The 18308-nt window shown below is 35.5% G+C and overlaps 1 protein-coding gene across 4 annotated transcripts in view; it reads left to right on the plus strand.

Moving 5' to 3' along the window:
- LOC131061590 (THO complex subunit 2) overlaps nt 1-18308 on the plus strand; it is a 110711-nt gene that overhangs the window by 35775 nt on the left and 56628 nt on the right. For 3 of the 4 annotated variants that reach the window (XM_059218157.1, XM_057995357.2, XM_057995358.2), the window contains 4 exons: nt 4099-4173; nt 4307-4354; nt 4877-4945; nt 5154-5287. In XM_059218157.1, coding sequence (XP_059074140.1) covers nt 4099-4173; nt 4307-4354; nt 4877-4945; nt 5154-5287 — 326 coding nt within the window. Of the gene's footprint in view, nt 1-4098; nt 4174-4306; nt 4355-4876; nt 4946-5153; nt 5288-6099; nt 6899-18308 lie in introns of those variants that run through there. The other variant, XM_057995359.2, reaches the window with a different exon arrangement.

Below are 18308 nucleotides of genomic sequence, written 5' to 3' on the forward strand. Positions count from 1 at the left end.
CCTTTTTCTTTTTGTAAGAACTTAGGTTACCAATCGATTTTCTTCTCCTAAGTTCCCTTTACTTATGCATCCATTGTAGATCTGTGCTTAGATGTTAGCTTCTGACCTTGCAGGTTGCCAAGATCAACGGCTCTAATGTCTAGTGTAATTTCTCGTTCTAAAAAGTTCCTTATTTGCGCCTTAAATAAATATACCACATTCACAATAATATTGAACTTTGAAAATATTAAACTTATATTCTGCTGTTATCTTTCTTCCAATTTGCAACTTCCTTGTATAAATGTCTTGAAATGTTTTCTAAATTTCTATCTTAAGTTAGGGGGTTTTGTCCACTAACTTGGCAAGAGAAATTAAGGGTCTTCGTCTGTAAATCTCTGATCATTGAGGGTTTTTGTCCTTGGTAGCTGAATAATGCACAAGGAAAAATGTATATTATTTCTTCACAAATTAATGTCTCCTTCCTCTTGATTTATCTTCTTGATATACCCCTTTTTCTCCAATGGTTATAACCCTTCGTATGCCTTTTGACTTTTAATTAATCATCATTCGTATGGCTTTTGACTTTTAATTAATCACCATTTCATCTTTTTTTAGGGAAATAGCAAGTTGCAGATCCCGCTTTAATTTGCCACATTATAACTATAAATATTTGAATGCGTGGATCGGCTACTATATTAACTGCCGCCACCTAGCATCAACTTGTAACTTATGATCAACCCTTTATCAATCTTTGAAGACCCATGGAAATCAATGGGCACAATATTTAGTTTGGAATATTAAAGTTTAGGTAGGGGCATAACAGGATGCTGCAAGAAAAGCGCAACATGAATAGAGTTCGTTAGGCAATAGGGGCAGAGGTATTAAGAATGTAAATTCTTTCTGCCTTAGAGAAATATTGCATGTCAAATATTGAGAAGAGCCAGTTTTATGCTTTCCATTTGTCTGTTTGTTGTAGCTAGTTGCATGGTTATAGGACTTGCAGAGTACTTGACAAATCTTATGGGTCTGCTCATTTTGCCAGACTTGGCAATTAGTATGTAATTGATTAATTTTGTATGTTTTTGTTTTTAAGATTAATTTTGTTTACTTTATATATCATGTTTTATTAAGATTTCCGTGTCTGTGCTGAGTCCTTGTCTGAGCCAAAAATTAGCATGCCAAGTTGGCTGAGTGTGAGTCTGGTGACACTGCTTTCTTGTGTGTAGCAGGACGTACCATACATAATCCTTCATCAATGTACAATTCTCATTTTGCATGGTATCCATCCAATGCTGTTGATCACATGCTGCTTCATTGGATGTTGAATCATATGTTTCCATAACATGACCAAGAAAATCCAATCTACTTGTTGGTGTTCACTTTGAATCCTGCTGGTGTCATAAATACCTTGTGCCTGAAATGAAGTAGGAAGTGGACCAGTCAAGTCACTGGGTATGATTTGTTGATGTTGTCATGCCCCCACCATACACGTCTACAAAGCACAACAATTCCATGCCCTATATAAGTGAACCAAGGCATCCAATTTAACCCTAGAGGATTTCAGTATAGCGAAACTCTAGCAAATGAGGTTGTGCTTCCTTTACACTCTGACCAATGTGAAGTCGCCTGGGTTCTGCATCTAAAAATATCTGTTCCCTAATGATCTCTTTCTTTTTACTCTACAATACTGAACTCAAACTAATTAGCGACTGTTCAAATCCCTCCAATACATTCTTTTAGCCAAAGCCTTCTATAAACCTAACATGGAAAACTCCAAAACAGAAACTGACTGAATATATGGCATACCAGTTACTCTATCTTCCAATTTTGGTGATTGGTTTTCACTGTCTTTTTTGGGATGGGCTGTTGTCCTGAATGGAGCCGTTAGTATTGCTGTTGTGACAAGTTAAGTCTCACATGAACTCACTTCCATGCTTGGCTATATTTGGACAGGTTTGGTCATGAACAAATCTGTCATGTATTCTTGACAAAGGCTTCTGTCTGGCACAGACTCATCTCTGAAATCTGTTTTGAAAAAAACATAAGCTTTGGAGGGACTTCTTGGGATTCCTGACACCTTCATGGATTATTTTAACCCTTATGCAAGTTCTAGATTTTCACACCTTAAACATTTCTGCTTTATTTACAAGGATTGAAATGATAATTCGTTATTGTGTAATTAATTAAGGAGAGGAATACCTCTTATATAGAAAATTACAAGATGATCTTTTCATAACAGAAATGATTGAGATTAGAAACACAAAAGACATAAAGGAAACTTCCTACAACTAACTAAAGGCGAAAGACATAAACGAAAGTTTCTAAATACTAACTAAATGACTAAGATGACCATTAAATCAATATTACAATATTATTTTAATGCCCTCCCTTAATGGTCATTCTACTAACTACCTTACAAAAGACTTGACATAATCTGTAGGTCATTTGGCCACAAAAGCATACAAAGCTGCCCCCTTCTCCGAACATTCTGCGACATGAGCCTTCTGTTGAGACCCTCCTTGGTTCTACATAATTTTTGGATATGACCAAGTTTACCATAATCCTTTGAACCTTCCAACATGATGTTGGGTAATGAAGCCATCCTCCCCTTTATTCAGAGACACCGAGATCAGCTTCTCAAAACTTGCACAAAAAACCCATCATTGATTTCTTTTGGAGAAAGATTAGAAAACCCAGAAAACAACAATATCCTTAATGATTTCTGTAGAAAAATCAGAAAACTCTCCAGCAGAGAAAGAACCCATGATTTTTGTGTGAAAAAATCATGCAAAAAACAAACAAAGAAACCACGATTTTGGAAAAGAAAATCGTGCAAAATACTCCATGATTTTTTGTGGAGAAAAATTAGAAAACCCATCCACGATTTTGAAGAGAAAACCATGCAAAAGCTTCCATGATTTTTAGTGGATAAAAATTAGAAAACCCATCCATGATTTTTGAATAGAAAATCATACAAAAACCTTCAGTTTGTTCAAAAACTTTACTCGTGGCCATCACGAGTAGTAAATAGAAATAAAAACTCCTTGATTTGTGTGGAAAAAATCAAGGAAAACCCTTCCATGATTTTTTGTGGAAAAAATCAGAAAACCCACAAATTTTTTGCTATAAAATTTGCCAAAAAAATCATAGCTCTGATACCATGAAATGATAATTTGTTATTTTGTAAGTAATTAAGGAGAGGAATACTCCTTATATAGAAAATTACAAGACAATCTTCCCATAACGGAAACGATAGAAACAGGGAAGACATAAAGGAAACTTCCTATAACTAACTAAAGACGAAAGACATAAACGGAAGTTTCTAAATACTAATCAAATGACTAATATGACCATTATATCAATATTACAATATTATTACAACAAGATAAATTAAATACATAAAGAATGGTGCTTGAAGTGGTTGACAAAAATTTTAATTTTGAGGGTGTGTTTTATTAATAGTACAATTAGATCCAAATGGTGTGGTTGCATAGGATTCATGGTCGTCACTTTTTTTTTTTCAAACTAGACAAGTAATTATGTGCATGAATCTTTTGAAGTTTTCTACAGAGCACATCTTAGGCTGAAGTTTGTTTTTTTCCCTTGTAAAGAACTTTCAGACAGCCTTTTAAGGCTCTCTGAACCTTTATATATACTTTCCATCGTTCTACGAAAAGTTCCAGATGTTGGTGTCTTATTCATTTGTGTTCATTTATTACAAGTCTATTAGAGATATTGAATAGAAAAGAACCTTTATGGGTTCTAGGAAACAATTGCCAGTGAAGGATAAAACATTAAAGAAAAAAAATTAATTGAAACTGGATTAATGCATCTAAGAACTTTTTTTCAGCAATTATTTTAGGATCAAATCAGGCATGGCCAACATTGATTACAAAATGATGCCAAAAATTGAAAATATAGCATAAGAGGTAAGATAGTTCCTTTACATGAATTCAGGGCACTGACTTATGGGCACAGTAAAAACTCTTGCCTTTAAACGTTGATACTAACCTTTTGCATTCTTAGCAATAAGAGATTACTCTCTTAAATAACCCATAAGATGATTATTAGTAGTATTTGGACAGAAAAAACAGTAATATTGCACTTTCTCTGATGCAGGTGACTCTTCTATGTCAACGTGGTTCTAGTGCATTGACGCATAAGACTGCTCCTGCAGCTATCAGCACAATTAAGGTTTATTATATTTAATTGTTTTGTATGTTTTTATTTTTATCGTGTCTTGATCATTTTTATTACATGTATTGAGTTTCTGAAACCCGGTTCAAGTCATTTCTTTTACTTACCTTTACTATTCTTCACTGTGCAGTCTTTGATTGGTCACTTTGATTTGGACCCAAATCGTGTTTTCGACATTGTAAGTTTTTAAACTATTCCCTACAAAATTATTTCTGAAGTCTTTACTGAAAAAATTGTGCTCCTATTTAATTTTTTTTTGTTAAAGAAATTATACTCCATTTTTATATGTTTTAGTTTTAACCGACATCATTGTTTTTTAGATGTTCTCTTTCAAGTTAGCCTTCTCTGTAGCCCTAAAGATGCTGAAAAGAACTTGTTAACTCATGATAATGATTTATGTTTTTTGTGTTAATTTTTTAGAGTTTGGTTGAGAACTTGGTAACTCTTGATTTTTATTTTGCTGTTTATTTGGTGGAGTTTTAGCAGTAATTATTTTGATGTTCTGTACTTGTTCTCATCTTATTGTTACATGGTCTTAACTCTAATTGGCTAAGTTATTATATTTTATTCAAATATGTACTGCCATTTACTTTTTGATGTTACTATATGAGCTGTTTGTGCTTTACCTTTAATTAATATAAGCAGTTTGTCAGTTATATAGTCTTTTACTAAAGGTGAGGTGACTCTGAACATTTTGTAGGTTTTGGAATGTTTTGAGCTTCAACCGGAAAATGATGGGTTTTTTGAGCTGATACCTATTTTCCCAAAGGTAGATTTGTGGGTTTCTATACTTTCAGTATGCTATTCTAACTTGGAAAACTGAATGCTAAATACTTTAGAGGACCCTGTGTGCAATTTCTTTTACAGTACCTGAGTAGTACTCCTCTTGGTCGACTAGAATTATATGAAACTTACTATTGGACACTTTTTTTTCACTGGTGAGTTGTCTCTAATCGTGAAATATCAAAATTTGACAGTCTCATGCTTCACATATACTTGGATTTAAGTTCCAGTATTATCAGCGTTTGGAAGTAAATGAGCGTGTACCTGATGGCCTCTACAGACTTACAGCAGCTTTGGTGAAGGCAGATTTCATTGAGCTTGATAACATGTATGCTTCTTTCCTTACCATTTCCTCATAATTTGTTGTTTTGTCAAATTGGTTTTGCTGTGGTGTGTTATGTTCTGAATTCAATAATTTCAAATGAGTAGTACATTGTTTATTCAGAAGATTGTGAAGTCAATTTGGGTCTTGTTGTATGTAACAATTATCACTTGTTGGAATTTATATTGGTTCATTTAGGATTATATAAAGATACGGTCAATACTTTTCTAGTTGATCTTTTGAAGCATCAGTATCTGTTTTGTATGTCACAAATCAGTGGACAAAGAGGTAGAATGGAACCTAGAATTGATATACCAACACTTATCATGTTTGCAAACTAACGAAGTATGGATACTCATTGTTAGTGAAGCTAATGTGATGTGTGCTGCACAACAGCGAGGAAACATTCAGAAAGAAATCATAAGGCCTTCTGATTTTGTTACAGTTCACAAAAGAAAGATCAAATATGCTTTTTAATAAAGTTATGTTTGACCAAGCATGTTGCACTGTCTCCTCTTTCTTAAAGAGAGTGATTGCCCAGCTGGCTCATTATGTTCACATGTTAAGTGAGATGACAGCAATCCCATTGGTGAATGGTTTAAACAGAAAAAAGTGAATTTCTACTATGCTTCTATGAAGAAGTTGCTGGTGATATGTGCCTGATAATGTGGTTCTCATTCATAATCTTCAAAATCTATGTTAAATCCTTTCAACTTACATGACTGTTAAATTGGTGCAGCCAAGCAATGGGGAACAAGAGGGCAGTCACTGTAATCGGAGTGTCTTATTAAAGTTGCAGTTGAATATTGTGGGCTGGTTGATGTGTATATTTCAGGGTATGCTTGGAGAGAAATATGGACTGGTGAATTATTAATGAAATTTCTAAGGATTTCCTTGCAGAAGTCGTCATAAGATAGTATACTAGTCAACAATTTTATGAGATTGCTTATCTGGACAACATCTGAAAAGGAGAATCTCGTGCAAAGGTTTTGGTGAGGGATCTGAAGTCTAAATATTTTGATGATGGAAAAAGTTAGTTTTGTGGCACTCTTTGTCTTCGAATCTGTAGAAGATGCAATATTTGAAGGAAGCTTAATAGGGAAGTCAAGACTGTTGGAAATCAGAAAGGGAAAAGTAATAGCTTTGGCAAGAATGTTATTCATCTATGACTCTGAAAATACTTGTACAGGAAGTACAATGCCAAACTCAGTTTCAACATTCTTTTAACAGATCTTGGTAAAGTTCAGCTGTTAGAGAAAACTCTAGAAAGCATAAGACTGCAGCTATTGTTAGATCAGATTATGGTCTTGGTGTAACTGATGGATTGATGTGGAGAACAAGCACTGTTTTCCTTTGGATAAATTTAGATCTAGCAAATCAGTTCTGGTAATTATTGAAAGATCCTCCTTGTTCAAAGGTGGGGCGAATAAATAGGGAAGAAATAGTACTTAAGTGAGAGTGCTAAGTATTGAACAAGCCATGAAAGCCATAACCCAATGGGGTCGTAGTGCAAACAATAACATGGGTCCAAGAATGAAGGCAGAAGTAACAACTATTACTGGAGCTTGCAAAAGCTGGCCATAAATTCTTCCTGATACTTTTACCAGGGTTTAGCAGGTGCATTCTAATCCTTTGAGTTTAACATAAGTTTTTATGTATATTTCTGTTTACATTCTATCCGTAGGCAAGATTAAGAAAAAAGCCATCCAAAACATTTTGAATTTGGTTAAGCTTTTCAAATCCATAAAAGTTTCCTCTTTGGGGGAGATTTCTTCATTGTAAAAACAGTTGAATAGAAAAAATAATCCCAAATTGCCTGATGACTTAAAGCTAAAAGACTAGTTCAATGTCTTCATTGACTGTGTGATGATTGATATGAATTTTTTACTTTATAGATCTTACCAGGGTTCATTCAAATAGCATTATAGTGGGAAGGGTACCAAATATATAGTTGAGAAAATAGATTAGTCTTTGATCTCTAGTCTGTAGGTGAACAGTCAATGGTACAGGTGAGCTGATGTATATTAATAACAAGTTTTCTGAACATGGGCCTATCCAGATAAATATCCTTATACAGTATACGGTTTAGTGCATTCAATTTGCCCCTGATTCAGGGGAAATTTCCAAGATGGTGGAAAGAAAACTATCTCATTCAATGGTGTGCAATGTATTGTTTTGCAGAAAAGCTTTGTCTCCTCAAGCAGCAAATAAAGTGAGGATTTCTGAAAAATCCCTCTTCCATATAGTTTTCCATACTTGTATCTCCGTGGAGTACTTTTTTTGTTTCATTTTCCTTCTTGAGTAAATTTGCTATCTACTTGTTCATTCAAGTGTTAGGTTTCTACTTGTTTTTCCTCTTTCAACATTTTGTTCATGGACAGATATCTCAACAATCATGTGCTACGGTACCTTTCCTTGGAAATATATGATAAAAAAGTTATCTTATGTGTACAACTTGGTTGTCCTTGTGCATGCTTATGATGCATTTGAGCATTTCCTTGCTTGGTGGTTTAGAGCATTCTCTTGCCTCCATATGGTAATCGATTTTAGGAGTGAATATTATGTTCTATTCTGAACATCATTAGAGTTGATTGTTTCTTGGTCACTATACTGCAGGGACCATTGCCATCACATACCATCTGGTAAGCATCTGGATTTGTCTTTTTCAAGACAATGGGACAGTATGTGAGGTAAAATCTATCTTTGAATTGGAAAGGGAAGCTCCATAAACTTGTAATCATAGCTTCATAGACTCCACGTTCAATATCAAAATTATAATATCGAACTAGAACCAGAACCGCACTAGGACAAGAATTGGGTTCGAACCCGACTGGTACCCACCTGATCCAACAAAATCCAAACCAATTTTTTTGGTGTTTCCTCCTCATCAACTTGGGCCATGTCTTCAAGATTAATATCCCATCGTAAAGTGGAGTTTGCTGATACTCTAGAGTTTGATGATCCTTAAGTCAAAGAGCACTGTGCACGACCACTATCTTCTTTGCTTGCCTAGAGGTAACTTCATTCTTCTTGATGGAGTGGATAAAGGAATATGTGGACCAATTCCTCTCTGTAGCAGAGGAATCGACAACTTGTGCAAGGAGGTGAGTGACAATAATCTTCAATTGCTGTGTATCGCTCTCGTGACATGTCCACCATCCAATAGGGTTAGTTTGAGCCAATTTAGCTTTATCCAACATTGCATGTGGTCCATTGGATGTTAGACCATAAAGATTTGCAAAGTCAAGGAATTGTGTGCCAAGTATTGAAGACACAGAGGTAGCCTTCCATCTTTTGGTTCATAACATTTGGGATTCAGAGCTAAGGCTGCCATATGAAATGGGGCGTTCGTTGTGTTCCACCTTTGCATCACTATGGGCTTAATATGTTGCTTATATAATCCCAAAATAGGATCCTTAGCCAAACAGTGTTCTCTTATATCTCTCCAATACTAGGAGAGTTTGTACCAGTATATCTAATAACATCTACAATAGGTGAGATAAAAGAGAAAACATGTCTGAAAAATGCAAATAGTAAGATCAAAAGAATTAATTGACATGTTAGAAACTTAGAAAGTTAGAGCATTGGAAAACAAAATAAAAATATTAAAATTAGAAATTTAATATGAAAATAAGCTATCTAATATTTAATTTTTAATAAAATCAGCAATGTCTTACCTCATAGTGGACCACCAAATGTCATCAAGAATCTTTTGTTTGATGGATTTTCCTTGAGTAGAGTTAGAATTAGGCCGTCTAGTCCACTTTGGTTACACCATTATCAATCGTAGAGGCTCATGCACCTGAAGCATTCTCTTTAATAAAATGAAGTGACATACCTTGTTTCAATAGGTTTGAGGAACTCCTTCGAAAATGTGTTGAAGAGAGAAAGTGAGGTGTGGTGGTTGCAAATGAACATTTGTTTGTCTCTAGCTTCTGCACTTGCTTCACCCAATCTATTTTCTCTCTGTCTTTCAATACATGAACACAACATGGGGTCCAAAAGATGTTCTTGTAAGCACCCTCCACCATCAGTGATCACCTATACAATATTTGAGGGCTCAACATTCTCTATGGGGTCTCTCAAAATGGTAAGATAGGAGTTTGCATCCTTACGCTTCCCTAAACAATCCATGGCTTTGAGAAAATAAGAACCAACATGGCATGTGACTCTGATATTCATGAGTGGGCGATGTCTAATATTAGTCCATCCTTCCATCACAATAGAGCAACCTGTCCTCATCTAAGTTTGCGTCATATCCTTCATTAGCAAATTACCTTGGAATACTCTTTGTATAGGAGGATAGTGCGTAGCTTATGATCTCCAAGGGATACAAATGAGGGACCCATAGAGTCTACATCTCTGGTCATTTGTTTGAAGTAAGAGGAATGGGCCACATGAAATGGGATGGCATGAGCAAAATGGAATTTGGCAATGGAAGACTCTGTAGCATCTCGTGCTCGCACATTAAACATAGCTTCAAATGAACGTGGCTTATCACCACCACTCATCTTCCTCTTTCCTGTTGTGACAACTTCACTATTACTAATCATAGATAGCATAGGCATAGATGCTTGTGCATAGGCATAGATGCTTGTGCATATGCAAAAGAAGGTGCTAGAATTGTTGCACCTTGAGCCCTCATTTCTGCCTCCATGTGCAATATATGGCAGTGTATCTTCTCATTTTCTTTTAGTTTTGAACAAACTTTAACTCCATAGCCTGTAACACCCAAAAAATGAGTCCGTACCCTTGTGTAGCTGCCTCTAAAATCTTTCTTGTAGATTTCACAAAGCTACACCCTACTTCCCCTTGAATTATTTTCATTTTTATCCACAGTTGTAACCAGTTAGAGAAAAAGGGTTTTTCTTCTTAAAAGGTCCCTTTGCATATTTTCCACCATTTTTAAAGGGCACTTAAATGGATTTGGTTGCTGTCCACTACCATCCTCAAAACTCAAAAGAGAAATAAAAAGACGATCCACAACAATGATAAGGACGTCATGTTTTGGAAATTTTTCCCTTGGGCCCTACACTACAAACATACATTTGTATTATATGATGCAAATAATAAAATCTAATGCACAAAGTTTGTAGATGTGAAAACATCCCAAAAATAAAGTGTCATCTTAATATTAGTCCACAAAACAATTCTTGTTTTTTTTTCTCGAACAAAGAAAGTATAGATACACTGAGATAACCTAAATCACCATAGGGGACTTTTGACAAATTTCTATATTTTCACCGAAACTGCCTTTTGGTAAAGGAGATGTGAAATCACACGACTCATCATTTTCTCTTTAGATGGCACAACCTAATGTTCTAAATATAGGTTATATTGGTTTTAAGATATAGTCTATATTGGATTTGTGATATAGGTTATATTTATGTGCTAAGTTATCATGCCTCTCCCGTTGACTCCCCAGGTACCGGTCCGGTTCTTATCGGGTCCAGGTTTGGGGCCGGTCCATTGTGGATTTGGGGAGGGTCCTACCCACAAATTATGGGTTCAGTCCTGCTGAACCTGCATGGACCTTGGATGAATTTCGTCATCGAGGGCTCTAAACCCCAGGGTATGTGGCTAATATGGAAGTCAAACTTCGATTTTGCGTTCGTTTCAAGGTGGGCAACGATAAATTTAGTTTGTCTAGGAGCATGTCGAGAGCGGGTGATTGATCGAGTGGCTATTGTATCTTTTGGGACAAAGATGTATATTTCTTGTAAGAGGCGGGATATAGGCAATGGGACACAACAATCTCCCCTAGTCAAGAGCATCAAATTTCCTTTCATCGGTGAAGTGGTAATCCCCAATGTAGTGGTCCCGCAAGAGATATTTTCCCTGGACATATGTCCTTCAAATCATTCTGGACTCCACTGCAATGATGTTCGCCATTAGAAGAGGAATAATAACAAGCACAATACATTGCCGCAGGAGTGGGAGAGGCATTTGTAAGGTTTTTAAAATTTAAATAAAAGATCCCATGTGGACGAGTATTAAAAATTACATATTAATGTATTTATTTTTATATATTAATATTTAAAACTTATATTTATTTTATTATATATATAATTTATTTGCATATTTTATATTTATATATTAATGTAATAATATAAATAAGAAATATTAATATTAATTTTTTTATTAATATATATATATATATTATATATTTATATAAATGTTATACATTGTATGGAGGAACCCAAAATCAAGCCAAGCCCCCTAAAAAATTTGCTTGAACCTGCGAACCCGAACTCGTACCCAAGCGAATTGGAACTGACAACTTAATTTATATGCATTAGTTTGATATCTTTTGGTCTCTTTTAGAGAGATGCATTTAAGATATCTATGCTCGTAGACTTGTAGTAGTTGTGGGTCTGGCATGTAATATGCTAATTTGACATCCAAATTTTTTGTGTCAATATCATGAGAAGATTTCATTTTTCCAATTAAGGAAGCATTCTGTATTCTTCGAAATGCACAATAAACATCACAGTAGAGGAGTTTGGAGTATTTGAAAGAATCGAGTTTTTCTATATTTAACAATATTACAGTTCAAGGATTTGAGTTTTTCTTACTCGACTTTCCATTTGGCAAGTTGTTCCTCCAACTTGTTGATTGTGATTGGCATGCCATGATGGCTTTTTTCTCACAAACATTATAGATGAATTTTCTTCATAATGTCTCATAATCATATTCATTATATAATTTTTATATCCCAAGTTTTCTCTAAAACTGTCACCCATTATTGAAACAAATGATTAACAAATTCATGTAGATTTAACTCCATGGCTCATGGGGTATTGGATGATTTGAAGACCATTGATGCTTGGTTGATGATATTTCCTTTATCTATCTCCATACCTGGACCCACTTAATATGAAAAGAACTCAGTTGCTTGAAGCTGTTATCAGACTAGGCAAATTGATATTTTCAGAATTGATGATGGTGTTTGTCTTGTTGACATCTATTACAAAGTGGGCCTTTGGGTGCTTCGTAAATCTTCTTTTTCCTGACAAATATTATACATGCTTGGCGAACATGTTTATCTGGATCATATCAGAATAACATTTGTAGAGTGATTAGGTGTATTTTTCTTGTTTTTCATTAGCAATTCTTGCACTGGTCTTCATCTTCTAGGTTGCAATGTTGTGCCCTCTTGCGAATCATTATTTTTTATATCTATTGTAACTTGAGCCCTATCTGTTGGCATTATATTGCAAAAGACAATGCATTAGGCTATTTGGGGATTTGAATAACCCACTTCATATTGTTTTGGTAATCACATTTGTAGTATATTAATCTTTCTTCTTCCACTGCCCCTCGATATTACATTCATATTGCATAGGTATTGTATTAATGTATTTTAGAATTGCATCTGGTGATCTGAGGTTCTGATTATGCTTGCATTGCACATGGTTTTGCGTACTGGCTATTGAATTTTTTTATTGCCATGTTTCTAAGTACCATTGTTATATTGCTTTAGGACAGTTTGGGATTGTGTTACTCCTCTTTATACTGTTTTAGTTACACCCTTTGTATTGTATTGAGCTGTGTTCCATCATGTTTAGGTTGTCGTAGGTAGGGATTTGGACCATTTTTGAACTGGATTTAGCCTTCAATTGATAATATTTTTAAGGTACTGTCGAAGGTAATTGCATTAAGCCATAATATAGTTTTGGGTTTTCGTTTTGTATTGTGTTAAGATTTCTCCTTGCTTTGATTTTAGGTATTAAGTTTACATTGCATAGTTTTAGGTGTTAGGCCATCTTGTGATTGAATAGGATCATTTCGGTATTGAATCAATCTTCCTAATCGTGGTTAGTCAAAATGCTCAGAGACCTTTCAATTGGAGATGAATGGAATCATAAATCTCTGAGTTAATCTAAGTAAATTTCAAGTCAAAGAATCAATTCTAGTTATGAAATTTTTGATAAATGTAATAGTAATAGTAATAATAATATATATCATTATATTAGTATATTCCTATTACTATTACTAGTAGAAATTCAAAGCTCTCTCTAATCATTATTAAGTATCTCATATTCTTTCTATATTGATAATTGCATTTGGTTTCACTTGGATGAACACTGGTTTCACAGTGGACACTATACAAGTTGAATCTCATTAGAGTTGGCTATACACTATTCTCCATATGGTCTAGCCCAATGCTTTATGCCTTATTTTCCTGCTCAGTTAGTTATCCATGGTGTTGTTAATGCGAGCCAGTCCAGGTTATATGTGCCATCTGACTTGGAGGAGGCAGTTTCCCCGAGTCACCTTGAGACCACCATTGTAGTTTTTCATTAATCCAATGGATGTGTATTTCAGAATTTATTTATGGATTACTTAGGGACTTTGATCTAGTTAATGGATTGGGTTTCAGTGTGCAGAAAGCAAATGCCAAATAACATCCCATAAGATCTATCTTGCAAATTGAAAATTTTATAAGTATATTCAGGAGGAAAGCATTCCTCAACATAAGAAACATTTCTCGTTTGGCTAATTCGAGTATCAGATAATTTTTATTTTATCAGAAGGGGACATCTTAGATACTATCCCTTTGTTTTTGTCACTAGAACGGTCCACTATGGAAAGATGTGTAATTTTAAACCCTAGGTATATTAATCAGATTTATATAATTGATTGTGCCCTAGGTTGTAATCAGATTTGCAGTATTTTATTAAATCAACTTAGATTAATTATGCCCTAGATTGTACTCAGATTTGCAGTATTTAATAAGCCAACATAAATCAGAAATAAAGCAGTAGACAAACGAGCATACCCTGGGAAAACCTCCAAGGAGGAAAAACCCAGCATGAAAGACCCACAGGTCAGATTATATATTCTCCTCTAAATATAAGTACAATACTTAGCTTGAATTTGATCTTCACATATCAGATCTGTCCCTTGAACGCTTCAAAGCCTTGCATAAAAACCACTATGTCCTCTTGGACAATTTCACACCAATCTGAAATACAATTTTGCACCAATCTGAAATAGTTCGCACTCTTCCTTGAATTCGCACAGCAGAGCTAAATCGCCTTTGTATGTGAACTTGATGATTGTATATTGACTTACAAATTGTTATTTATTTATATGCATCTTTTGCACTTTCAAAACCAAGTCGGCCTCCTTGGTTTTGGCGCCAATAATTAAATGGCATGTATTTTGGCATAGCGTGGCATTGTGAAAGGGTCACGTTACCCTAGGATAGGACCCGGTCCTAAAGGGGGGGTTCGGATGTTGCCTTAAGGCAATCCGAACCCCTATAAGCCTAGTTACAATCAACAAGATGCATATGTAGGTAAAGCATGTCTGTTTAGAAATGCAATAAGTGCAAGTGTTAATGCATGATAGCCTCGGTAAGATAAATGATTGAATGAGAGATAAATGAAGTCTCTCATTCAAACATTTATTATCGTGAGGGGGCAGGATCAAGTGATGTCTTGATCGGCCATGTCCAAAAGACATGGCCGGTCAAGGCATCGCTTGACCGTACCCAACCCACTACATATACCGAATGAAATGTGTGAGAATGGACATTGAAATAAAAATGCTCCTCCTCTCCTGCAACAAAAAAGAAGACAATCAGATTTATACAACAATTCAGTGATAGATAATACATAGAACAAGATAAATTTTATTTCTGATCCACAAAATTAACAGCAAGGAGCAAACTACTACTTGCTTGGTTATCAACAAACGTTCGCTACCTATACAAGTCAAATGGTTCTTCGAGAGAGCTATTCACAGTTGAAAAACTTGGACTTGGCAGGCCAAAAATTTGACTTGGACTCTAGATTCCACAAGAGCTCAACATACATTAGTAAAATATAAACATCAAAAGTGGCGACTCTTGGTCTTCCATAGTTAGCTTCTTTTGTGTAAATGGTTTTCAAATATAGTGAATTTCTGGGTAGCAACTCTTGGTCTTCCATAGGTGATTTCTGGTGTGTGTGCTTGCAAGGTGGTTGTATTGGTTTTATGTTGATGTTCATATGAGCAAAACATTTGTAAATGATATTCAATAGAAATATTCATTGACGCTATCTAATTCAATTGCTTCATATGTCTCTTTCCCCTTTGCGTTTTTGGCATGCAAACATAGGTTTTATTGTACAAAAACAAGGTTATTCAAATGGTTTTGGTTCAACCTATTGCACTTCTTCATGTGAATGCCTCGATGTGCTTCAATTATGGTTCACATGTCGAAATCCTATAGGGTTGGGAATAAATGCAGATGGCAAGAGTTTGAACATAGTTTTCACCCTTCAAAGTTTTTGTACAACTTAAATGAGGAGATTGATGCAACAAGTAGTGCAAGGGCTCCAAATAAAAGTGAGCCTCTTCTCATCAAAGTCTTTTTACTGCTACATTGTAAGTCACAACATGAAACATTCTCCCCACCTGCCTCTATTACCAGCTTATCCAACATATTGCATAGGGTCCTGGCATTTTTCACTTCATTAGAGGCATCAACTGTCTTTAGAAACTTCAATTGTCTTCTTGAAACCCCTAAGAAATTGAACCGTGTGTTCTTGCTATCTTCCCACTCGTTCAACAAAATTATGCAGTTCTTTTTGTGCCATATCCTTTTTGTTCTTCTGTAGTAACCTTTGCTAATTGCACAAATAACAGACAAAAAAATCCAGCAACAATTATAACTTTTTACATATATTTTTCTACATCTTAAATGAGAAGATTGATGCAACGAGTTGTGCAAGGGCTCCAAATAGAAGTGCGCCTCTTCTCATAAAGTCTCTTTGCTGCTACATTGTAAGTCACGACATGAAACATCCTCCCCACCTGCCTCTATTACCAGCTTATCCAACATATTGCATAGGGTCCTGGCATTTTTCACTTCATTAGAGGCATCATCTGTCTTTAGAAACTTCAATTGTCTTCTCAAAACCCCTAAGAAATTGAACTATGTGTGTTCTTGCTATCTTCCTGCTCGTTAAACAAAATTATGCAGTTCTTTTTGTGCCATATCCTTTTTGTTCTTCTGCAGAAACCTTTGCTAATTGCACAAATAACAGACAAAAAAATCCAGCAACAATCATACCTTTTTACATATAGTAATTGACATGTACTGCTCTGTCATGTACCCTCCGCTCAGGTAAAGATAATTTGTTTTTCTTAATAATAAAAATGTTTTTAAACACTAAATAATAATATTTATCATTTTAATAAATAATAATAATATTAAAATAATTTTCATTTGTTGGGGCCGAACTGTGTTATAATATTACAATTCATCTTGGGGCCAACTTGCCTTGCATTTTTGGCGCCTCCCTGTTATGCATCTTTTTCCGAGTATAAGAAGACGAAAGTTTGTTTTGATCATCAGTTCATACTCTTGAAAATTGCTAATTGGCACACATCCTGGTTGGGAGAAAACCCAAAGTCTATGAGATTCTAGGTAGGGCGCAAACTCTATTTGAGCAACTCATTTCATAATCAATATAAGCAGACCTGTTGGTAGCTAATTTGCACTTCATTTCAGGTCTACGATCAAAATTAAGTTTCTTCCAGTGTTATTGTACATGTTTCTTTGCAGATTTGAGTTGTGCTTAGTACCTTGTAGGTGAAAGTCCAGAAAGAGGAACCATGGCGGCAATGGCTTGCTAAGTAAATCCATTCGTAACAGCAGAAACCCTGGGCACGCCATTCCCATGATATTAAAGACATATATTTGAGGGTTTCACGCCTCAAACCATCATCCTAGTGTGAGATCTTCATCAGGAGTTTGGGACTGCTATGCAATATTCATTCCATCTGCTGTGACAAATCAAGAAGGTTATTAGAGGTTTGGCGACTACTAGCTATGCATCAAATAACTATTGTTTTTCAAACTGTAAACCATATACATATGCTGTGAAGCCCTAGATCTTGCTACTCAGAATTGTATCAGATACTAACTGAATTGGCTGACTCTATTGAAATTTGATTTGGGGATTGAATTACTGTTATCTACCTGAGCAGTCAGTGTTACTTCTTGATACTGCACTGTGTAATTGTTTTTTTTTGATGATTTTATATTTTAACCCTCTGACAATGTGATTAGATTAGAATTATAAATACCCTACTTCATCACTGTGGTATCAGAGCCTTTGTTTCTGCCAGCTTCTGGGTATGTGATGCAGATTCATGAGCTTGAATGATAGAGAATAAGGTATCAGCGAATGGAAAAGGAGGCAGCCATGGGTGACAGGGATGAAGATAACTCATAATAATTTCTGAGGGAAAGCAAGGAGTTTCTGACTACTATGAGAGAGATTCTATGGCTGAAATGGTTCGACTCTGAATAGGGCTGAATCAGCAGCTAAGTGCTTGTAAGTCTATCAAAATGGTACTGAAGGAAGTAACTCCGGTAGTGACGGTTAAAATTAAACCAATCCCAAGGGCTTTCATAGCCAAATTTCTGGAAAGACAAGAGGCAGTACTTGTGGAACAAGAACAGCTTACTTGGGGATGAGATGACAAGATATCATGATGAATATAATACCATAAACGTTGCTATCCATCGAGACATGTCTTTTGCAGAGTACTATGAGATGAGCACTAGGAGTGGGCATAGGAGGAGAAGGTATGGGGAGCAGCCTCAAAAGGATGTATGGCAAGAGCATGGTTGTAGAAATTGGAGACATACTTCTGCTTGAATCCAATGTTTGAGGAAGAGGCTATCAAGTTCACTACCTTGCATCTGGAAAAATTACAATACCTACCTTTGATGGATTAAGAAGTTTCTCAGGAAGAGCATGGCTGTAGAAATTGGACACATACTTCTATTTGAATCAAATGTTTGAAGAAGAGGCTATCGAGTTCGCTACCTTACATCTGGAGGGAGTAGCCCATGAGTGGTGGTATCATGGCATGGTGACCCAAGGACATAACTTAATCACTACCTTAGAAGGATTTAGCCAAAGGTTGGTGGAAAGTTTTGACAAGAATGATCTAGACATTCACTTCAGGGAGCTAGCACAATTGAAGCAAGAGGGAATAATAGAGTACTATTTGGCGGAAT

The sequence above is a fragment of the Cryptomeria japonica genome, chromosome 3 (genome assembly GCF_030272615.1).
Source record: "Cryptomeria japonica chromosome 3, Sugi_1.0, whole genome shotgun sequence".
Lineage (NCBI taxonomy): Eukaryota > Viridiplantae > Streptophyta > Pinopsida > Cupressales > Cupressaceae > Cryptomeria > Cryptomeria japonica.